Source organism: Coturnix japonica, chromosome 14, assembly GCF_001577835.2.
Source record: "Coturnix japonica isolate 7356 chromosome 14, Coturnix japonica 2.1, whole genome shotgun sequence".
NCBI classification, from domain to species: Eukaryota; Metazoa; Chordata; class Aves; order Galliformes; family Phasianidae; genus Coturnix; species Coturnix japonica.
Window position 1 is genome coordinate 23,759 of NC_029529.1, and position 23,634 is coordinate 47,392.

Sequence of the window (23,634 nt, forward strand, 5' to 3'; positions counted from 1 at the left end):
TCTGGGTTGCAGCACTGTCATCCATCTGTACTATAGCAATCTGACCAGCACAGAAGCGTTGAAACAAGAAAACAATTCAAGGTAATACAGAAGAAACACTACTTCTGTTGAAATACTTTATTTTGAAAAGCATAGGCACACTACTCTCCGTGACCAGACGCATGCTTTTTGCAACAACTTGCTGTTCTTCCAGCACTGCTATGCTTCCCTAACGCAGCTGGTGTGGATTCCAAGTTAGATCTTGTCAGAACAAACCAGTTCCCACAACCCTTCTTCATTTTTTTTGTATACGCGGGGTTTTCTATCAGGAAACAGGGAATGAGATGGGAATGGATGTGCTTTTAAAAACGTTAATGTAGAGCGAATGTGGGAAACAAAGTGGGGTGGCTCAGCCAAAGGTGATGTGGAAAGATTCTGAAAAACAAGATGAGAGCAAGAGCTGCTTGAAGCTCAGAATACAAAAGCTCTCAGTTACTCTCCCTTCTAACACAGTTATTTTTCCACCCTCCCCTGCTGTGGGCAGAGGAGAGCTTTGACAGGCCATACTCCTTCTCTGTTCTCAGCTAAAGAATACCTGTAAAATCTGTTGATCATCTTGTTCCAACCAGAAATCCACATGTGGGAAAGGCCTCCAGAAATAAGGTCCAATGTGTAGTCGTTCAGTCTTTGCATCATAAATGTTTGTCAGCTGCAGTAATACAGAACTGTTTACAGGGAGCCTTAAAAGTTAAGGTAGACAGCACTTAGATGAAAGAGTCAGAAAAATGATTTAAGTTGGAAAGCATTTGTAATGCTGTAGTGCTATAATGTTATGGAAAGTACAGTAGTAATAGTGAAGTGGCACAGTCTTAGGCTGCAGCAAAGAACAAACCCAAGTAAAGCAACAGCAGATACAGAAGCAAAAGAATAAAACTGCTTCCCTTCGGAAGGCCTCAGGCATGCAGTGACATCCCTTCACCTCCACTGCCAGCCCTTAAATGAGGGCTGGGAAGGGGTGCATCCTGGCTCCACCCTTCTGGTCACTCAGTGCATTCACTGCATGCACCTGAGCTCCCCTGAGCTGGCCCTGCCTCCCCACCAGATGCTCCATCACTGCTTCAGAGCCCTGACTTAACATTGCCAATACAGCCAACAATTTGTATTTTTTTCCCCTGTATTACTGATAACTCACTGCCCCTAAGTGGTCTTCCCTTCTAGCAAAAATACCAAACTTTGGAATTTTATTGCCCACTTATTTATACTCACTCTTGCTCCTGTTAAAACATGGGCTGAACGCAGATCCTCATCTGGCCCTTTTTCTGGGAAAGTTGCAGGGAAAATCTCTGCTGTTTTTACATTCACAGCTGGTGAGAAACAGAGTTTAAATGTAGAACAACTTTAATTCTTACCAAACATTGCTTAAAACAACCATCTCCATAACACTACTATTCTAACAGGAATTGTAGAAGCTGCCACACACTATTCTTATTTCTTATTGCCCCAGACCCCATTTTCTTAGTACTTCTGTTTTCTGCTACACCTCCAACAGCAGCACTCTACAGCAGGCATTATGCAGACAATAAAGGCAGTGCATTTACTATTAAAATCCAAAATATCCAGTTACCAAAAAAAAAAATTAAAAAAAATTCTATTTTAACTCACCTATTCCATAAATAATTGGAAAATGAATATCCTTCTCTTCTCTGTCATTTAGCTCTGTAAGAAAAAAAAGGTCAAACACGTAGAGCACCATATTTTTTTCTGAACAGAATCCATTCAGTTGTGTGTTACCAGAGAAGAGCTGGTTGAGCTAATGGTGCATAAAAACACTGGAGGAAAAACAAATGAACAATATTAACACATGAAGAAGCTTAAAACAAAAATGGAAAAGGTAACACGGTCAAGATGAACATGTTGGAGCATGGATTAGAGTTTTCATATCAGTAGGTCCAGCTCCAGTCACTCTGTTTTCTGCACAAGCCATTTACAGGAAAAAAAAAAAAAAAAAAAAAAAACCTGCTGGATGTCAAGTTTCAAAAAATGCATGTCACCAGTAACATTTAAATACAAAGAATATATATGACCTCAATACAATACAAAGAAGAGGAAATAATTCTTTTATGTGACAGCACATGTAACAAACATGAGCCAACAGTGTGCCCAGGTGGCCAAGAAGGCCAACAGCATCTTGAACTGAATAAGAAATAGTGTGGCCAGCAAGAGCAGAGAGGTGATCATCCCTCTGTACTCAGCTCTGGTGAGTATTGTGTTCAGTTCTGGGCTCCTCACTACAAGACACTGAGGCCCTGGAACATGTCCAGAGAAGGGCAACAAAACTGGTGATGGGTCTGGAGCACAAGTCTTGTCTTATGAGGAGCGGCTCAGGGAGATGGGATTGGAGAAGAGGAGGCTCAGGGGAGACCTCAATGCACTCTGCAACTTCCTGAAGGGAGGTTGTGATGATGAGGGGCTTGGCCTCATCTCCCAGGCAACAAACAGGACCTGAGGAAATGGCTGCAAGTTGTACCAGAAGAGGTTTAGATTGGACATAAGAAGGAACTTTTTCTCTCAGAGTGTGGTCAGGCACTGGAACGGCTGCCCAGGGAGCTGGTGGAGTCACTGTCCCTGGCAGTGTCCAACAGGTGCCTGGATGAGGAGCTACAAGATATGGTTTAGCGGTTTGCTGTAGCTACGGTAATGAGAGTTGGACTAGATGATCTTGGAGGTCCTTTCCAACCTTGTGATTCTATGATTCTATGAAATTAACTGAAGGAGTTTATGAACAGTCTAACAGCATCAAAGGTCTTTAAGTTCCTTTCTCAATTGCCTCTCTAAATACTCAGAGCTATACAGAGGCTGGAAATAGCCTATAAGAATCATAGGTCCTCCTCCATTCTCAACTGAGACAATCTTTGATGAGCAGGCTGTTTGACATTAACACACACACTACAAATAATGAAATTTAAACATGTAAGTCAAGTGGGAGGACATATACTGTTTATTATTACAGGACAGATTTTAAAAGACCACAGATGGAAATGTATCTGTACTTTGATTTCAGTAGCTAAAATTTCTTCAAAAATAAAACAAAAAACTACAAGGAGACCATTTTCTTACCTGTTACGCAGAAAGTCACTAAATGAACATCATCTGGTTGGAGATCAAATGCTCCTATGGCAACAACAATAGCAGCAATATATAAGACTGACTGGTGGAAGAGCAGATACGGTATATAAACAGAGGGGATTATCAGTGCTGCTCACTGCAGAATAGATGGGCAGAAAGTACCTAATACGCTGTTCTTAAGTAATGCAATGCAGCAAAAAGTATTTTTCAGGTTTGCTTCAAACCAACTTTTAGAAAATTAAAGCCACAGCTCCTAAGCATATCAGTAGTTTACAGAGAGTAGCCATTTAAGATGTCAAAAGCATGTTAAAAAGTTGTGCCACTTGCTCCTTTTACTGACACTGGCTTACAGTAGCTCTGGCATCACATGACCTCTGCTTTATTTAATCGTACACTTAATAGCACATATATATATATAGCATGAGCAAACCCAGTCTTTCATTATATGCATTTCAATCCTCCTTTTCCCCATCCCACACTCCAGGAAAAAAAAGAAAAAAAAAAAAGTTCACTTTTTTTTTTCCTGAAGTTCTAATAGAAATATAATGCTTTAAATTGTAACTTGATGCATGAAAACCAAAACCATCATGCTGAAAAAATGCATTAACCAAAATATTCTGTGCTGAGCTCTCATGCAATATGTAACATACATAACAGGAACTGCACCGTAATATGAGAGGGCAAGAGGGGCACATCCCACTGGATGTTTGCCCGTCCAAATTCCACATCCCACAGTCACCTCCCTCAAAACATGCCCCTGTCTCTTCCCAGCTCCAGTGAGATCAAGGCCTCTCTACATTTGGAAAGTGCTTAGCACAAGCCAGGACACCTGAAATGTCTAAGCTGGTACTTTATGTTCCCAGCTTGTTCACAAAGCACCATAACCACTTCTCTATACAGATTTCATGAACAGAAATAACATCTTTCATCAGACAATTGCAAACAAATTAAGATTCACCTCATCACATTCAGGTGAAAAAGGAAAAGTAACTGATCAAGACACCCCGCATTTACAGATTTGGACAGGTGACAGCACCTGGGCAGGACCACACATCAGTTTGACAGCAGTAAAGCAAGGAATTAGGTCCAACTGAACCGCACTCCCATTCTACCCACTGCAATGTGTGTCAGGAACAAATGACAAGTTCCTGCCCCAAGCCTGGCCACAGGCAAGCCTCAAAAGTCCAACCCTTTCTCTTCAGCATGTTTGCAAGTAGAGACAACACCCTCCAAAGTGAATCCCCACTTATCCTATTAAATGACAGTGCTCAGATAACAAACAGATTTCACCCAAATCCAGTCAGAACTATTTTCTTCTACACAAGAGTGGAAAAAATGTGAACTTACTAAGAAGCTGATAAGTAAGTTTTTGTGATAACTGCCTATCATCATTGAAACCTCCAACTAGGTGCACTTCCAGCCTAACAGAGATGGAATAACAGGAAACAGCAGTTAAGATGACATCCCAAAGTGAATACCTTTAAAAAATAATCTCCAGCCCAAACTACAATGCAATCATTAGAGACTCACTCTGACTCATGGTCAGAAATTGTAGCAAATTGTGGTTGGTAATTTTATTTTGAACACTTAGGGATCATTCAGGAAACAGCACAATATTAAAAAAGAAAAAGCTCAGCAAGCACTACACACATGCAATTCTATCTAATCCCAAGGTATCTGTGATGGTCAGTGCCTCAGTTTTGGACATAACTCAGTAACCACCTCTCAGTTCCCACAAAACAGCAAGCTAAATTTGAAGGACTTTACTCCCACAATCTCCAGAACTATTCTAGGCCATACTATATAAAGTATATAAAGACAGGCATTGTTTTTGTGAGTCTTTTGACCAAACAAAAAACAACAACAAAACTAATGACAATACTAGTTTTGGGAGCAAGGTCTCAGAAACAAAAAAGTGAGAGGAAGCATCATCAATATCATCAATCACCTCGTATGGCCAGAATTCATCTTTCAAAACTGGGCGAGGCAGATCATGAGTTTTAGAAATCATGTCTTCCAAGATCGTGGAGGTTTTGTTCTTATCAAAATAAAGAGGAAAAAATCTCCACATTAAGGAAAGACCTTGCTAGCCAAAATCTGTTTCAGAATATATAATATTTTTTTCCAGTATGGGGCCTTGAAAAATCCCAGACAGATTCTCAGATCCAAAAGGAATTCATAAGACCAACGTTTCTTTTGGAAAAACAGAACAACTAAAAACAGTTATTTGGAAAGTGTAGCACATCTGAAACAAAAGTTACTGGGAAACAGCACACACCAAACCACTCAATGGCATTTCTACAGAGCCACTATTCAGAACAGAAGCATGCTTTAAATCACAGATAGAAAACAGTTATCATTTTCCATACAGCCCCTGATAGGGATATTTCTTGCACGGTTACCTTGTCTGAACCCCTTAAAATTGTATAAAAGCTCCACAACTTACAAACAGCAGTTACCTTTGTGAAAAACAGCACATCACAATTAACAAAGCAAAGCTGACCTTCCATAACCTGTGGTGTTAGAGAAAGATTTTACTGAACTCATGATGAGCGACACCTCAGCTTCTGTGTCTGATCCATCGCAGTGTGTCAAGCAGGTGGCTCCGCTGCCTGAGGAAGATATGAGATGACAGTGACACTGGTGAACACTGTTCACTACCTTAACTCAGATCAACACCAGTCTGCGCTACTACAGCAGTGCAAGAACTACACACCACCTACTCATTTCTGTTTTTCAGCAGCCTCCAGCAAAAGAGATGGGCTGACTGCACAAGACAATAACCTCTATGTGCACCCCATTATATTAACCAGCTAAATGAATGACCTTCCTACTAAGGACCAAACAATATCCTTGCTGTCAGAAATACAGGAAGCCTTTTCCATAAATTTTACATGTGTTATCACCAAACCCCACTAACTCAGCTGGATGAACTCTCTGGCATTCACGCCCAGCCTGAGACACTGCAAAAGTGGCCACAAGAGCAGATCAAGTTTAGGATCTGCTCATTTAGCAAAGGGAACACAGACCTGGTACTGAACAGATGAGCTCTCTGAATTCATCACTCAGTTAATGCACTTTGTGACTTTTTGAGATGCCAGTTTATATCAATAAAACTGCAGTTTATTTCATTAATGCAGCATAAACCAGTGACGATCCCAGCTATACCACTTAGGAGGTACAGGCTTTGTGCAGATCACCCACTAAGATACCTGTGTGTCGCAGCACAATTAGGTGGCAAGTAGTTGCGTCATCCGATCCCAGAATAGACACAGAACCTATTTTAAAGGAGAGAGACTATGTATGAACTTTCCTGTCATAATAATTACTTTAGCAGAAGAAGAGCTTACATTCTTACGTACCATCATTAGGGGTGGTCACTGCAAATTCTCTCTGCTGGACATACAGAAGCCCTTTGGGTTCCACAATCTGGGTAGGCTGACTTCTTAGAAGTTTTGCCTTTTCCTAAAGATAAATGATAATAAAGACTACGGAGGCTGAATTCTCAGGTCTTGATAGAAACATCACCTCCAAAAAGCAAAGGGACCCAGATCAGAAGCAAACACGGCATATTTTGTATTTTGGAGGATTCTGAATTTCTAGTTTTTCCACTTTCATGCCACTTATCAGTTCAGATTCTGTTAAATCCCGTCATTCCACACACAGAGAATAGTCCTCCCCTGCTTTATGAAAGGTAAATGGAGGTACAAGGCAAAGCAACAGGAAGGGGCCAGGCTGACATCAAACAATGCCAGAGCAGATCTTGGAATTTTACATAGCACAAAATCATACATTCATTAAGGCTGGAAAAAAAAAAATCATCCAACAACCTACTACCACCACTGCCCATAAACCATGTCCCTAATTCCCACATCTACACGCTTCTGGAACATCACCAGAGATGGTGACCCCCCAGTCTCCCTGAGGAACCTGCTCCAGTGCCAGCCGCCTTTCCAGAGAACTCTGCCCTAACATTCAAAATGAACCTTCCTGGTGCAACTTGAGGCTGTTCCCTCTCAGCCTATCACTATTCCCAGACAGAAGATTTCCTTCTTTGAAACTTCTGAAATGTCAAAGATTCAGCCACTTGTGGCCACGATCCAACATATTTATTAAGTACTATCAAAATGCAGCTATTAATCATCATGCTTAATTGACGGAGAACTGACCTCCTGGGCTCTGACTGCACTGATTGCTGGGTACTGCGTGAATTTCTACACGAAGGCTGAAAAGAACACAAACCGTTCCACTCAGCGGAATCAAACCTGCACTACTTCTTTTCAATTCTTTTTTCCCTTCTCAACAAGAATTCAGTTTCTGCAAATCAGCATTTTCTTATTAAAAACAATTCCCCAACCAGCTCTGTTCAGCAGTTCCAAACCTACGGGCTGCCGTTCCGATTAAAACTTTATCAGCCTTAAAATGAAGTTAATACCTCTCCGGTACCGCAATCCCGACGTCCACCCCCAGCTGCTGGTTCCTCGACCCGGGGGCAGCGACCGCCACCGCCGCCCTACGCCGAGATTCCGCCTTCGTGACGCGGACACGCTCCTTACAGCCAGCTCGCGCCTTTCTCGGGCACGGAGCCGCTCGGAGCTGCGCTCCTCCGCGCCCCAGAGCCGGTACCGCCCCGAGACTGCACAGCGCTCACATTCGGCGCCGTCGGGCCTCCCCCGCCTCAAGGCAGCCCGCAGCGAGGCGAGACGCGAGGCGGCCTCGAGGCACGCGCGGTCAGACCCCGCGGCGACAGTACGGCCGCCCGCTCACCTCGAGATGCGGGTGGGCGTGGATCACGCCTCCCATGAGCCGAGTCAGATCAATTCGCTCCCCGTTAATCAGCAGCGGCATCGCGGCGAACGCCCAGGGCTGGAGGCGGCTGCTCCGCGCTTCCTGCCTGGGGCTGCGTTGGGCACAGTCGGGCGCCGCCGCACTGAGCGCTGGGAAACGGCGGCGGGTGCCGCTATGGGCGGAGCGGCGGGAGAACGCGGCGCGGAGCACTCCTTCAGGAAAGCAGCGCCGCTCCCCGAGCCCACACAGCTCGTACCGCTCAGCAGCGCTGCTCCTCCATTGCGTCATTATTCAGGAACTCTAAGAAACCGCTTTGGAAATGACCGCCATCAGCTGATTTACACATAAACCATCCCAACTCTGTGAAGCCTTCGCCCAAAATAGTCCCAAGCAGGAGAGGGCAGCCTGAGCAAACGGGGATAATGCTCAACGTAGACTGAAGAAAATAAACCACACGCTCTATTTTGTGAAAATTAGACTGGAAAGGTAAAGCTACAGCAGATACTTTCTACAGAAGATGCTTCACAGGGGGCCTTCCCAAGTGAAGCAAAATCTCCACCTCTTTAAGTAGCACTTACAAAACAGTCTGTGCAGCAAAACGCCAGCATCTTCTAGCACTGCTGGCTGCAGCTCTACTAAGCCTAACAACAGAGGGATCATAGAAGAGCCATGGAAACATTAAGGAGCTCCTGCCTCTTTATTTTTTTAAACAAGTCCCTTTAGCAAATTGAAGTTGAACTGTCAGTACTGAGGGGCAGAGTTCAATGCCCGCACATTTTTCATGTTACACTGTGTCACTTTGCCTTCCCCTCTTCCCCCTCCCAGTTTTAACAAGACATGGAAGCTTGCTAAGCTAACCTTGCCAGGTTTTACAGAGCCTCACTTTAAGTGACTGACTGTTGCTGAAGACATAAAAGTGAAAGAGCAGAAAAAGACAGCATCCAGACAGCGTTTTCCTTGCCATGGTTGTGAGAAGAGTATTTATGTGCCGAGAGAAAGAGACAACTATTTCATATGGAAATTACCGTGTACAGGAACAACAGTAAAGACAATTAAAATTATAAACAAATGCTAAGTTCCAATTTATACTAACAGATTTTGCAGCATCATCCTGAAACTACTTTTTAGTCTGTCAGAACAATCATCCCAGCTTTGGAGTAGTTAGATTACAGAGAGATCTTCAGTTAAGTACAAAGTGTAGAACTGGCACTCTTTGCATCAGCCTTTATTGGCTCTGAATAAATACATTTATCTTGAAAACCCACAAGCTAAGACTAAAAAGGGCAGATGAACACACACATTAAATTTTCAAATATATGTTACAAACAAAATCTTTTTTTCCACTGCTTAGAATCAAAAAGAGAATACCATCATGAGAAAAACAAATATTGACAGAGAAACTCGTATGTCAGTGAAGAATGGTGTGCCTCTGGTGGCGCAGTGGTTAAAGACGCCACTTTGCAACAACAGAGGCCCTGGGTTCGAATCCCCTGTGGTGCAACTGGTAGAAGTGCCGCTCTGCTACACAGAGGCTCGAATCCCGGGGGTTGGACTCGATGATCTCTAAGGTCCCTTCCAACCCACACAAAACTATGAAACTATGAAACAACACAATAATAGCAGATTCCTTTCTACAAGGGATGTAGAGTTTGTTTGTTTATATTTTCAACATTCAGATATAAACTACAAATCCTGAAAATAAATACCTTTTCAGAGTGCTTCTCAAGCACCTAAAATAAAACTATCTACAAATCATACTTTCAGCTACTCATTTTCAACACTTCCAACAATCACCACTTCGCGTATAAATCACAGCATGATTTGAAACCAACTGAAAAAAGGTCAGCAGAGAACAGTTTAAATACTGACAATGGATTTCTGGTCACACGAAAATCAATAAGAAGAAAGACCAGAAATTCACCCAATATATAAAACTTCATACAGAAACAAAACAAAAAACAAAAGTTTTTAAAAGGTCAAGAAAAACTATTAAAAAAACCCTCGTAAGTCATAAAAATCATTTCAATGTGAAATTTGTAAAATATCACGCTATTTATTCTCTAGACTTTTCTAGCAGCACATGAATTTATCATAAACTATCCATAGAAATCTGATCATGAAGCATTTGCCACTTCAGAGAGTGAGCTAAGGTCTCGTTGTGAGCAAAAAATGGCACGCAATTTTCAACCTTCCACTTCTAGTTCTCCAGGTCAGTGTGGATATTGCACATGACAGTCCAAAGGAGAGCCAGCACTGCTCAATGGGCTCCGGGTATTTGACTCATAAGAATTTGGAGTAATTTCAACCACGCCCTCATTTTGAGGGGTTTCTCCTTTCAAAAAGTCATCGTCTTCATCTTCAGAAGTACCCTGCATGAATTGAAAAGGATCAGTGAGAGCAAAAATACATTCCAGGTTTCTATTAAGATATGACAGAAATAACAACTGCTAAAACCAAAAAGGGCATTTTTAAAATAAATTCTGAAATTCACCAAATCTCCTATCAAAACTCTACAGTAAAATCAATAAACTCACCAGTTAACAAAAGGCACCTACAAATCCGCTGCACTGCATTTTTCCATGTTATCACAGAAAGGCAAGAAAACATGAGCCAGCAGTGTGCTCTTTGCAGCTCAGAAAGCAAATGGTATCCTGGGCTCCACCAGAAGTGGGGTGTCCAGCAGAGACAGGGAGGTAATTGCCCTTCTTTAATCTGCCCTCACGAGGCCCCATCTGCAGTACTGCATCCGGGTCTGGGGTCCCCAATACATGAAAGACAGGGAGCTGTTAGAGAGGTATTAAAGGAGGGCCACAGAAATGATCCAAGGGCTGGAGCACCTCCACTACAAAGACATGGATGCCCTGTCCCTGGCAGTGTTCAAAACCATGCTGGATAGGGCCCTGGGCAGCCTGCTCTAGTATTATATATAGAAGTTGATGGCCCTGCAAGGGGCAGGGGGTTGGAGCTTCACGATCCTTGAGGTCCCTTCCAACCCAAACCCAAACCATTCTACGATTCTAAGAAATACACAGTTGACCAAACAGTTGAAAAAGGATAGACGTCCCACAAGAAGGTAAACAGACTACATAAAAGCACTGGAAGAACTTGAGATGTACTACAACTGTCATGACAAGTTAGGATGGAAAGAGAATTAGATGTACACATATTGTAAACAACTGTCTACACAGTGAATGGATCCCAGTGACGAGACTGCATCCATGCAGATGCTCCTAACAGTTGTCCTGTGTGCCATACACACTCTTCTTCTTAGAGGGGTGAAGTAAGTTTGGATCAATTCCTAAAGTTTCCTAACTGATTTTAGTCACTGTTTCTCATGTTTGCTATGCTTAGTCACCAGCTAACTAACTAAGCAAATAAAAGCAGCTGACAGAGTGGCTACTAAACTACATTTTTAAACAGATTACCCTTTTAATTGGCTTCTTCAGATTCTCTAGATCTTCAGCACTCAGTTCTTCCCAAAACTGGTAAAATGGTTCAATGGACTTCTTTGATCTGAAAGCAGAATTAAAAGACAGTGCAAGTTATTCTATTCAGTAAAAACGGTATGGATTTATTTTAACTATACAATATAAAACACTTGGAATTATGACAGCCATCTTCAGGATTTCACAAACAACTCTGTCCTTATATAATCCCTAATTAATTCTGTGAAAGATTACTCTGCTTCGCTTATAAACATAAATTAAAATTGTTTGCCTAAGAAGTTCTGATACAATTAGGTCTTCTAATCCCTAGTTAGACATTTTCAACAACTACACTATTCTCCCAAATTCTTTTCCAAATTTTTAAAAGATAACCACAGGTTAAGATACACAACATCAGAAGTACTAAAGCTCAGGGAAGAAAATCAATTGTGTTTCTTACAGACTTTAGCTTATTATTTGCTACAAGACAAAAATGAACTCTTTATTTATCAACCATACCTTTTGAGCATGTAGGGATCAAAGGGGAAGAAACTATCAAGCGGGTTAGTACACATCTGCACGAGGTCACCCCCAGTGCCACTCCGAACAACTGGTATAAACTGCCGATTATTTCTCTCAATAATTGTATAGCAGAACACCAACTGATATTTCCTTTAGAAGATAATAAGGGAGAGATGAGCATTTCTAGCACAAAGATTGCAAGTGTTTCAGAAGGTATTCAATACAAAAGTTATTTTTTAACTAACATCATTTCTACCTTCCATTTTGGAACTGAAATTAGGTGTTTCCAAGACAGCCAGCAGGAGATGTACTTTAGAGTGTATTCCTCTGCACTCCTGCAAATTTTACTCCAATTAGAACCATGCTGGCATCAATACTTCAGCAGTGAAACAGTTTTATGGTCCTGTAGGATTTAACTGCAACTGAACCAGGAACAAACTGGTCCCACCTAGAACATGGGCAAAATTCTGTGTTCTCTTGGATAACAATCAACACTCTGTGTGATATATCTCAAGTTCTAAATAACTGTGCTGTTGTTATGCACGCACATCTATAAAATGGTATCTAGATGAAACTGAAGTCGACCAAAAAGGTACCTTGTAATGGCAGCAAACAAGTTTACAACAGAAGGTATACATATCTTCAGAGGGTTTAGCTGACACATGACAATCCGCTCAAAATTTAAACTCTGCAGATATGACAGACCTTCAAAATAAAAACAATTATCAATTAAGCCTATTATACACAGGTCATACATTACATAAGCTTAACTGAATTTTTAAGAATTTCCCATCTTACTACCACACACAAGATCACAGAAGCAAATCCAGCATATCTCTATTACAGTAGAGACCTAGCCTATAGCTTGTTGAGTAGAAAAGCTATTCCAATTTATGGCAGACTGCCACAGTTGAGAGACCCTTCCAAATGCACTACATTTACATGGGAACTGTAAAGGACAGAGACTTTATGGACTATTATCACACTAGAGCAACTCAGCTGGAATTCAAACGTGCTCAGCAAGCAACCGGGGCCAGAAATCTAAGCTAAGGAGTTACCTGCACTGCTTTCAACAATGAAGAAAAAAATATTTAGGTTGGTAGCCCAGGTGTGTAAGCTATCTTATTTCATTTAGAGTACAACATAAATCTGTCAAATACTTGACTGAATTAACCATTACAAAACAAATCCACAGTAAATCATGCAAATGAATCCCAACACCTTTCAGACTTGTTAGACTCACCTTTCCTTAAATTTCCATCCAAAAGTTGCTTATGACGGAAAATAAGTGTATAGAATGCTGCTTGACACACAGAATAAAATGGCCCATGGAGAGCTACATCACAATAAGCATTAGCCCCTGTATCCTGATTATCAATGTATTTATGCATCCAATTAACTAGGAGATCCAGGCATGCTTTTACTGTGCTTTAATAGAGAAAAATAACGTGTAAAAATAGATTATAAAGTGGCATAGAAAAGATGTTAAACAAGTATTCAAACAATTTTCTTAGTTAATGTTTTGTAACTGAGATATTACTAGAAAAAGTATATTGCATTATGAGCTTTCTCCTTTATATCAGCAGGAAATAAATCAACATAACAGTACCAAAAATTCCAGTGAAAGCACAAGATGCCAGAAGAGATGAATTCAAGAATGCACACTGCATGGGCATGTGCAACAAACAATATATATATATATATTTATATTTTTTAATATATATATATAGTTTATATATTGTTTATATATATTATATATATAAATATATAAAAATATAAATATATATAAATAATATAAATTATATATATACCATATATATATAAGCACTGTCCAACATGTAATTACAACATCAAATTAAAGTTCACCATTAAAATCACTGAGTGCACACCTTTAACAGCATAAAAATATAGAATGTATGAATACAAAATAGAAAGATTCTCATCTATTTGCTGAAATATTTTCAGTATGCACAAAAATAGTTAAACACTTGACTTTCCCCGTCTCAGAATCCATATAAAATACTTTAAAAGAGCATTAAAAATACATATATTTCTGAATATCAGATATACTGAGTATCCATAACTCAGCCTAAAGTCAACAAAACCTATCCATGCTCTCATATCAAAAGAACTTACACAACTGGAATAAATTTAGCTCTTGCTAAGAAGCTGCCAATGTAACTCCCAGCAGTTTGCCTTATCACCGAAGGATTATTTGGATCCTGCAGTTTTTTCCAGAGATGGTCTAAAAATGCCTCAGCCAATCCCTGGAATACACAGAAAACATGAGTAGTTATAGTAATAACAATAGATTGCTAATATTCAGTTCCAACAACTTGCTTAGTCAAACCATAGAAGTCTATAAAAACATTAACAAGTTTAAACAGGAAGTAACTATTAACCACCCCTGGAGCAGTAGAGATAGGATCCAATGAAAACAGCAGTAAGTTGAACTTTGAGAAATACATAAAGCGGTTCTTTATCATAAATAGTCATATTCCAAGACTTGTTGGCATACAAAGTACACAAATACCAAAAAATTATATCACTAAATAAATTTAAAAAGTGATGAGATACCTTCCCCTTGAATTTGTCTATCCTGCAATGCTCCTGCAAAGGAACGTCGCTTTTGTTCAGGAAGTTACTGAACTATTGTTAGAGACCGAGACGCTATTCTGACAAAGCACTATAATATGCTTGCTATATTCAAGTATTCTTTACAATACATCTGCTATCCACTGTCAGAGGTAAAAGATAATGCTAAGTGGATCTTCAGCTAATCTTATGCCAAAAGTACAGGTGTTTTTCTTTCAGAATGGTAAAGAGAAAAAATTGTCTGTTGCCTAAGAGATGGAAAAATGGAGGGAACAATCAGTAAATACAAATTCCAAATTGAAGAGCTAAACACAGTTTTTGGATGCTGATCAAATTTGCAAGATTACTATGCCTCAGGTTTAAAAGTCCAACTGACTCGTGTAAAAGACTTCTATTACTACATTCCTTCACAATGGGCTGGTTTTGAGCTGCTTGCCATTTATGAACAGCATGGGGAAGGTTGAAAATATAACAAATATAATAATAATAAAATATAACAGGAGTTTGAAAAAAGGAGTAACAGAAAGCAAGGAGAAAAAGGATACTAATAAATCCTGATATACAAACTTCAGAGAAAACATACTGTAGACCTATAGGGAAAAAAAGCAACTCACTCTTGAAGAAAATATAAAGTATAGACTTAAAGACACTTCATTTTAACAACACTTTGTACTCACCAATTTTAAGCTACAGATGTAAAATATGAAATATTGTACATGACAAGAAGCATGGGTTGGTAAAATGAGCTTGTCAAAAACAGAAACAAGATCCCGATACAAATCTTTTGTCTTGTTGATATCAAGCTTGCCTACACAACAACAAACAGAAAACAAAAATGAGTCACGTCAGTTTCATTCCTGCCCTCATGTTGTGAAAAAGGCATTTTATCTTCCTGAATCAGGAAGAAACAAGCAAAGCTACTGTCAAGCTAACTTGTAAGCTTACAAAGCGCCTAAAATAAAATGCTTGTAGTGAGACCTTCCAGAACTTCAATTATTCCTCATATACTTCTTTTTACATTAGATTATATCTGTGAATGTAAGCATGTGCAATACTGACAGGCTGCAAACGTGCTTCTTCAGAAGAGGCAAAAGAAAATACTAAAAAATAAAATTGCCTCACTAATGTGATAAAACAATTTTCTAAACATTCTGTTTTAAATAAGTCTAATATTCAGCCCCTTAATAAATGCTAGTGTAAGATTTGTGTTCCTAATAGATACATAAATAAAATCAGGTTTTTCCTTTAATACAAGTCCTTTACCACTTCCAACTGAGTGAAAAGCCTGGTTCGTCTAATCTACTACTTATGTTTACGATATTCAAAGGATCCACAATTCTAATACTTAAAACAGCAAAGCAAACAATAAAATACTGTGGTTAATTAGAAAGTTTTTCTGACCCCCCTAAGAAGTTTAATAGCACAGTGAAAAAAGAAAACTATTTATTCTTACTCCCAACACATTACACTTTGGGTACAGTGCCATATTTATGCAGTCAAAATGTCTCCAACTAAAGATCAGGCTGTTAATGACACCTTCAGCTTCAGTCAAAGCCCAGAAGGCACTAATAGCAGAACTCTACAACTAAAGGATGAAGACTCACTTTCTGCTGCTGCAATAGAGAATTCTTCGTATGTTTTTCCTATTTGTTAGAAAAACAAATTTATTGTTCCTGTATTCTTACCATCCACGTGGCAAACATCTTTAATATAGGCAAACAGGATGGTCATCAAAATATCCAGTCGCTCTGCAAGTGGATGGGCCATTCTCTCATTACTGGGAGAGACAACTTCGTTTTTTTTTCTTTCATCATCTTCCTCCTGGTAGGTAAGATAGTGCATATGAAGGGTGCGTAACCACTATGCCATAACTTAATTATAATTATATAGAGAAAAATGAAACAAAGTATCTATGTTCATGGTGAAGTTTTTGTTGCTGTTTTTTAAAGCAACACCAGTACAGCTCAGTCTAAGCAACATTTTTGTAAACTAAGTCAATTACAACTAATTCTTTAATAAGCTTTATATACAGCTGCCTGAGTTTTTTTCATAAGGAAACTGATCTACCATACATATTCTGGATATTTATATGATTAATTTTGGCATGGGGAGAATACATTAATCATTTGTCAGCTACTCAGGCTTGAAAATCTGTTTCATTTTTCCTGTTTACAGATCAGCTACAACAAAGCAATAATGTATTATTACAGTTAAGTTTCAGAGGATTTCAAAGGTGAAAATTCCACTAAAAAACTTAGCAAACAAAATAAACAACCATGTCAAAAAGTCCCTCCTCTGTAGACTTTTCCTCACTGTTATTGGCAGCTTCTTCAGCATCTTCAATATCTTGCTGGGGAGTACTAACCTACAAACAAGAAATTAAGTTTTATAAGACCATAACAGCAATATGAAACATTCCTGTTCAGTATCACAGAGTGGTTTGGGTTGGAAGGGAACTTTAATATCAACTAGTTCCAAGCCCCTTGCTATAGGCAGGGACACCTCCTCTAGACCAGCTTGCTAAAAGCCCCCTCCAGCTTCTCTCCCATCCCACAAGGAGGACAGTGGGTGCAAGCAAACTGCTGTGTGGTGCTTAGCCTGCCACGTTAAACCACAACAGCCCTATTCTGATGATCGTGAGTTCTACTGGAACATAATTTTTGTTAAGCTTAATACTGAAGAGTATTTTAACGTAATTCTTCTTTGAAAGACTATACAGAGCAAACTCACATCCAACTTTAGCAGCTTTTCAACAATAAGTTCCAGAATCTGAAGCCTCAGTGTTGGAAGGTACACTGTAACTCGTAGTAGGTTATGAACATAACATTCCTATAACACAAAATTAAGAGATATCTATAAGAATGTTAACTGAAAGTCTAGGATGTCAAGGATTTTTACAAAATATATTTCCTAACTTGTCATTTAAAGAGACAGATACAGGTGAAAAGTACCTTTTTCCAAGTATCTCCAGCAGAATAAGCATAAGTCATCAATTTCCATATGATTTTTTTTTTGCATAAACCTTCCCAAGAACATGAAAACAACAAGCATATTACTCAAAAATTCTAGAATCAGGTCTAGCAGCACTGTTTGAAGCGAGGCCAAGAGATCTTCATTTCTGGTTACTATAATAAACAGACAATTCTAAGTACCACAGCTAAACATCCTTAGAGTTTTTCTGATTACAATTCAAACAGATTAGAACCAACAAGTTCTGTAAGTGAACATGCACTCCCACACATATACAAACGCAAATGGCAAAAGTGCAACTTTATAGAGTAGAAGTGTCAAGCTAATACATACAAGCAGCTAAAAAGACACATTTAAGTGCACCACAGTCTCTTTGTAAGTATGTAATATAATGCAACCCTTAATTACACAAACACACACAATTTTTCAACAGGCTATATTGCTCAGCGCATATAACAGACAGCACCAGTTTAATGACAATCTATAAGCTGAAAATATTCAGCAACAATGCACGGTCAACATGTCAATTATGCTCCACTTGAGTCCCACCCTGAAAAAATTTCTCCACAATGCGCATCTCAGTGAAATACTTAAAATAAATAAATAGATAAATAAATCCCTTAACATCCTTTGAGCAACATCTACCTCATTTTGCAGATACAGATTTGATGCCCAAAGCTATTTGGATTTAAAAAAAAAAAAAAAAAAAAATCTAGCAAGAAGTGCCAAGTATTCAGTGCAGGGAGGGAAGAAGTAGTTCTTGAGAGGTTCAAAACAGCTCCATCTGACTTTAATGAGTAGAGCAAGCAAATGACAACATATCAAGTTGTAAAGAGTGAAAATAAAGACCATACAGGAACAGTAACTTTTCAAAGTCTCCAGCTTGCTTTCCACCACACAGGAGCATCGTAACAGACATGTAATAAAACTACACAATAACCTATCCTATAGATTTCATCTAAATCATCCATTGCTTTCTGTCTGCCTATCAAATTCCTTGTTCTTCCAAAGAATACTTTCTAATTTTTACACTGAGACAGGTATTCCACATTATCCTTACTACACAACTCTGAGACTTATTATCAAAGAAGGCCATCTTGTGCACTGATTAAGAAAACAATCACGTGGAAAAAGACATGCAATTATCTCATTAAACAGCTGCATAATGCTTATGCACAGGGAACTTAAGCATGTTTGGACAACCTTTCATGATACAGGCACACCTGGACATATGTTTCCATAGTTAAAAAATTACAAGAGTTTTAAACGACACATTCAAAAATCTGCATAAAATACCACCAAATCAATCATTATACGGTAGAGTGTTTTCCTATATTAAGAAGTGAGTGAACAAATAGATGTAATATTCACAGTTCTTACCAGAGTTCTTTCTGATTTATTAATGAAAGGAAATTTTTCCACAAGTATTGGCATAAGAAACTGCAGTGTTCTGCATTAAGGGGGAAAAAAAAAATACAGTTTGTTATCATGAGAACAAGCTCCAGCACTACAAAAACAGACTGGAATCAGTTTATTCTTACTTCACAGTAATGTTATTTTAAGATAACTGATTACATAACATTTGTTCTGTTACTGCAGAGACAACAGGCAGTAAACTTTTACTGTGGATTTGTTAAAAGCTACCTCAAGTCAGCTGCTATAAGCATGACTTTCCTTGTGTTTCCTATTGCTATTAACAGGATTGTCAGCTGCTGATGTCTATTGGCATTTTACGATTGGATATAACATCCTATCAGTTACTGGGCATTAGGAAGAGTCATTCAATTAAATTAAGTATTGCATTTCCAATATGGAGAAGAAAAAAATATATATATTTTTATATATATTTTTATATATATACCTTATATATATATATATATATGTTCTTGAGCTTTATATCCAAGCTTTATTGTCATAAGAAAAGAGCAGAAGAAACCAAGGAATTAAATACTTACGAAGGAACATATCTTGCGACAGTCTGCAATGCTCTGTGGCATGTATCAAAATTTTCAGAAAGGCCTAGAGAACGAAGAAGGTGCTATTATCCATTTGGTTGCAGAAAACTAACTCAGGAATCAATTAAAACAGTTCAAGTCAGTTAAACATTTTAAAGATCCCCAAGGAGACGGCATTCACTGGGTTTTGTTGTCAGGGTTTTTTTGGTTTTTTTTTTTTGCATTGTTTTTTGTTTTTAAGTTGGACTGCCCAACTACTAAAGTAACTATGAAAATTAACTCCAAGTACAATTCATGTTATGCTAACAAATTCTTAATTTGCCACCACCACCAAAGCCAGGTATTGTTGCCATACTACTTACGCTGAATGCCTAACTCGGAAACTGAAAATTTACACCCCCCAAAAAAAAAAAAATTTTAGAAAATATCATAGTATCATAGTCTCGTGCGGGTTGGAAGGGACCTTAGAGATCATCGAGTCCAACCCCCGGGATTCGAGCCTCTGTGTAGCAGAGCAGCACTTCTACCTCTTGTGCCACAGGGGGGATTAGAACTCCGAGCCCCAGTGTTGCAAGGTGGCATTCCTACCACTGCACCACCGGGGCACACTATACATTAAAATCAAGTGAGAAACTAGATAAAAATAAAAAATTATGCCTTATTTAGCAAGAGTTAAAACAAGAACACAAATAATTAGGCTTCTTTAACAATAATGAGATGAGCCACCTGAATTCTGGGAAATGTTTTTAAACTGGAAGAGAGCAAGATTTGGACTAGCTATTATTAGGAAGAAATGCTTTACTGTAAGGGTGGAGAGACACTGGAACAGGTTGCCCAGAGAGACTGTGGGTGCCCCCTACCTGGAAGCATTCAAGGCCAAGCTGGATGGAGCTTTGAACAAGCTGGTCAAGAGGGAGGTGTCCCTGCCTACAGCAGGGAGGTTGAAATGAGATGATCTTAAAGGTCCCTCCCAACCCAAACCATTCTGTGATTCTATGATTTTTTTTTCCCCTTGAATCCAAACAGTGCCACAAGCAAACACCAGAGGAATAGGTATGTCAACCCAAGCTGAAATTCAATACAGCATTCAAGATACAAAGATGCAGATAGTTAATTATCCTGTAAGAATTCAATCTGTCTAATCAATAAACACATAGTTTTCATTATTTATATCAATTGTATTTGAGTTTACCACAAGCAGACAACAAAAAGCCTCAAGAATTTCCCAAACAGACCAGTTTTATTGAAGTAAGTAAAATGAAAACAGACAACTCCTCCCTATCCTTTGGCTTTGACACTATCTAGGACTAAGAATGCTCTCCTGAACATTCAGCTTGAATCTTAAAAATACTGCACCAGTAAATACCAGTATTTTGCAAGTAATGAGGATTAACTCATAACACCATTGATTCAAGTATAAAAAAATTCCTGACTTTGTAATTTAAGGATGTACAGCTACTAAAGTTTTATATCAACTCCTGCAAAGTAATTTAGCAAAAATAAACCAACATAGTAAAAGCATTACAAAAGCATTCGTAAGCCATATTTCCTTCCATACTCACTTTCTTCATCATCATCAGAATCTGAAATGTCCACATCATCCTCTCTGATGGTTATTCGAGCTACCAAAAATGAGATCATTATTGGAATACTGTGCAAATTTATGAGGCAACAATTCCAATGCTAAATGGAAGTGCACTGACAACAGTCTTCAGTGTGACTAAAACATCAAAATTATCCACAAGACTTTCTGAAATAACTGTTTCAATCAGAAAACCAGGAGGTTCTTAAGAACATCTCATACGATCACCATTAGAGACTCTTTTTTTCAGTTGTAACATTACACAGTTCTTCCCCCTCCCAAACATCTTAAATAAACAGCCTTTAGAGTTTTAGTTACCCATTAGAATAGATCTTCTGAAGTCTAGGTACATAAAATGGTTTGTACTGCAATCCAGTCATTAAAGTTAAAGTAATCAATAGAAAATATACAATTAGATTGTGATGTATAATTCTGCATACACAACTCATATACAAAATAATTATTTTGAAATAATTAAGAATATTAAGAGGGAAAAAAAAAACTTACAAGGAACAAACTGGGATACAATCATGCTCAAGCATGGCCTAAGATGGACAGTTTGTGCTGACACCAGATTGCCAAGAAAACCCAGATATTCTTCCACTACCTCTCGGCTTCTTCTCAACCATGGCAGCTTCTGAAAGTAAGTAAAGACCAAGGTGTCAAACAGATGTTTTGAGTACTAAACTCTTAACCTTTCCATATAATAAATCAGTATTTACCAGCAAAACGCTGACCAGTTGCTCGAAGTCCTTGGTCAGATATGTGACAGAAGTTCGAAATTCATGCAGCCAGTTAATGATCTGGGCATCCTTAATATAAGCAGGAATAATATACAGGAATAATATATGTATTTTAAAAAAAATAAAATAAAAAAATCACAAATCTATTTTAATAAAAATATGACCAAAAACAATAGAATTTTTTTGAGTAGCAAAACCCACAGAATCACAAGTCAAAGATTAAGACTGTAAATTAAAATTATTTTCATACAAGCACAGAAGAAATTTCTTGAACTAAACTTGCACCCTCACCAATGAAAATTCTTTAACGCAAGAATACACACACACAGGCCGACCAACAGCCTGCATGGGAAGTTTATGTAACAAGCTGAGCAAGGTATGCAAACCTCATTCACAAACAATGTATCTGTTTTACTTAGAATCTTACTTTCCTTTTGGTTTTGCTCTTAGTTTAAGCAGAGGAAAATTCAAGTATTCAAGTAAGAAATATCTGGAAGCAGAACCAATTATACGGAGAAATTTTTACACTAATTTTGCTTGCTCTCCCCACAAGATCTGCTAAAAAAACGTGTATTTTACAGAATACTCTATTTAGAAGGAAAAGAAAATCTAGATAACATTATGCTTCCTGCAGCACCCTTCTAACAACTGTGTGGTTTAACTAAAACACTACAAAAAGGAAAAAAGAAATAGAAAAACACAGTAGCTATCAATAGCTGTAAGGAACAGCCCTGAAATTACTACTTGTAACAACTAGATACATAAGAATCTTAATGCTCAATTAACTAAGTTCTTAGTGAGAGCTGAAAAAGGCAGTAATTCACAACATAAAGGTTCTGACAGTCAGCAGTTGTGGTTTTACCTACATTAAGGAATCTGTAGAGACAGGCACTACTGACCTAGTAAAATGGTGTCTGGAAGAAACATCTCACCAAAAAACAGTTTCTCACTCTAAAGCAAAGTCAGTAAGCATGAGACAACACTTATCAGGATTCTGCACATAAGATCTGCTCATAAACAGACAGTAGCTGCTTTTCATTACTTCTGACAGTTACTATGAAGTAAAAAGCAGTTATACGTTATCCGGCATTTAAAGCAAAGGATTTGCTTTTAAGCACCAAAACAACTTGTGCAGTGACATTTGGACAGCTGAGTGTCCCCATGCCATCACCTTACCTTTATGTCAGGATCTGACAGCTGATGCTTTAGCAGCTCAAAGTCAGTGGTTTCACCCTTCACGGGGAAGAAAAATAAATGATGCTTGTTACGCTTCTAGAAAGGAACTAAAAAACATACATCAAGAAATAAACAACAACAACAAAAAACACCACGTTTCACTGACATATCTCAACAACTGAAAAGCGTTTAATCACAACGCACAGAACGCGAGGGCAAAGCACGTGAGGCAGCGGCGGCAGAACGCGTCCGAGAGGCGGAGCAACCCCTGCAGACATTGGCGTCCCATCCGCTCCACACAAGCCCGGGCTTGTGAGGAGTTTCCGCTCGCACAGCAGAACCACCCGGCACCAGCCCAGAGCCTCGGACAGGGCAGGGCAGCTCAGCTCCAGCTCTCACCAGGACACGTCGCCCACGTGGGCCCCGGTCCCGCGCCACACACTCACCCGTTCGTACTTGAGCAGAATGTCTGTCAGTGTGCCGCCGAACCGCACGGTCTTCTTGGGCGGGGAGCTGATGAACTCGTCCCCCGCGAGCATGGTCACGGCCCCGCGCATGAAGAAAAGCGGAGCCACCTCAGTCCCTGCACCCCCCCGCACTGCGCTACACCTCGTCCCGCGGGCGGCAGCACAGTCAGGCAGCGGCACAGCCATCACCACGCGCCACACCCGGCAGAAAAGAGCGCCAGGCCCCACCGGAAGCGGGGACCGCTCCTCCTCTCGCACCATAGAGAGGCGAGGCTGGAAAGGCAGGAACTGCCCCCGGCGGTGGCA

At 39.3% G+C, this 23,634-nt stretch overlaps 2 protein-coding genes across 4 annotated transcripts; both read right to left on the reverse strand.

Annotated features, from left to right (window-relative positions):
• Positions 1 to 101: 101 nt before the first annotated feature.
• NTAN1 (N-terminal asparagine amidase) lies at positions 102 to 8,057 on the reverse strand. 2 transcript variants are annotated; one of them, XM_015876432.2, is made up of 10 exons: positions 7,873 to 8,057; positions 6,468 to 6,570; positions 6,318 to 6,383; positions 5,609 to 5,717; positions 4,453 to 4,526; positions 3,097 to 3,150; positions 1,642 to 1,695; positions 1,246 to 1,343; positions 575 to 688; positions 102 to 414 (listed from the first exon to the last, which is right to left on the reverse strand). In XM_015876432.2, exons 1-10 carry the CDS (start codon positions 7,951 to 7,953, stop codon positions 235 to 237), a joined length of 933 nt encoding a protein of 310 aa, XP_015731918.1. In that variant the 5' UTR covers positions 7,954 to 8,057; the 3' UTR covers positions 102 to 234. The 2 variants fall into 2 exon arrangements, with proteins under 2 accessions (XP_015731918.1, XP_015731919.1); XM_015876433.2 differs by lacking the exon at positions 7,873 to 8,057 and adding an exon at positions 7,541 to 7,812.
• A 519-nt stretch (positions 8,058 to 8,576) lies between these two features.
• RRN3 (RRN3 homolog, RNA polymerase I transcription factor) lies at positions 8,577 to 23,573 on the reverse strand. Of its 2 annotated transcripts, XM_015876429.2 has the most exons (17): positions 23,308 to 23,572; positions 22,862 to 22,918; positions 21,665 to 21,754; positions 21,450 to 21,579; positions 20,923 to 20,982; positions 19,361 to 19,424; positions 18,786 to 18,855; positions 17,166 to 17,264; positions 16,711 to 16,800; positions 16,121 to 16,256; positions 15,113 to 15,243; positions 13,977 to 14,107; positions 13,084 to 13,268; positions 12,437 to 12,545; positions 11,838 to 11,990; positions 11,319 to 11,406; positions 8,577 to 10,262 (listed from the first exon to the last, which is right to left on the reverse strand). In XM_015876429.2, the coding sequence occupies exons 1-17, from the start codon at positions 23,512 to 23,514 to the stop codon at positions 10,104 to 10,106; spliced, it is 1,959 nt and encodes a 652-aa protein (XP_015731915.1). In that variant the 5' UTR covers positions 23,515 to 23,572; the 3' UTR covers positions 8,577 to 10,103. The 2 variants fall into 2 exon arrangements, with proteins under 2 accessions (XP_015731915.1, XP_015731916.1); XM_015876430.2 differs by lacking the exon at positions 21,665 to 21,754 and having other exon boundaries at positions 23,308 to 23,573.
• Positions 23,574 to 23,634: the final 61 nt, after the last annotated feature.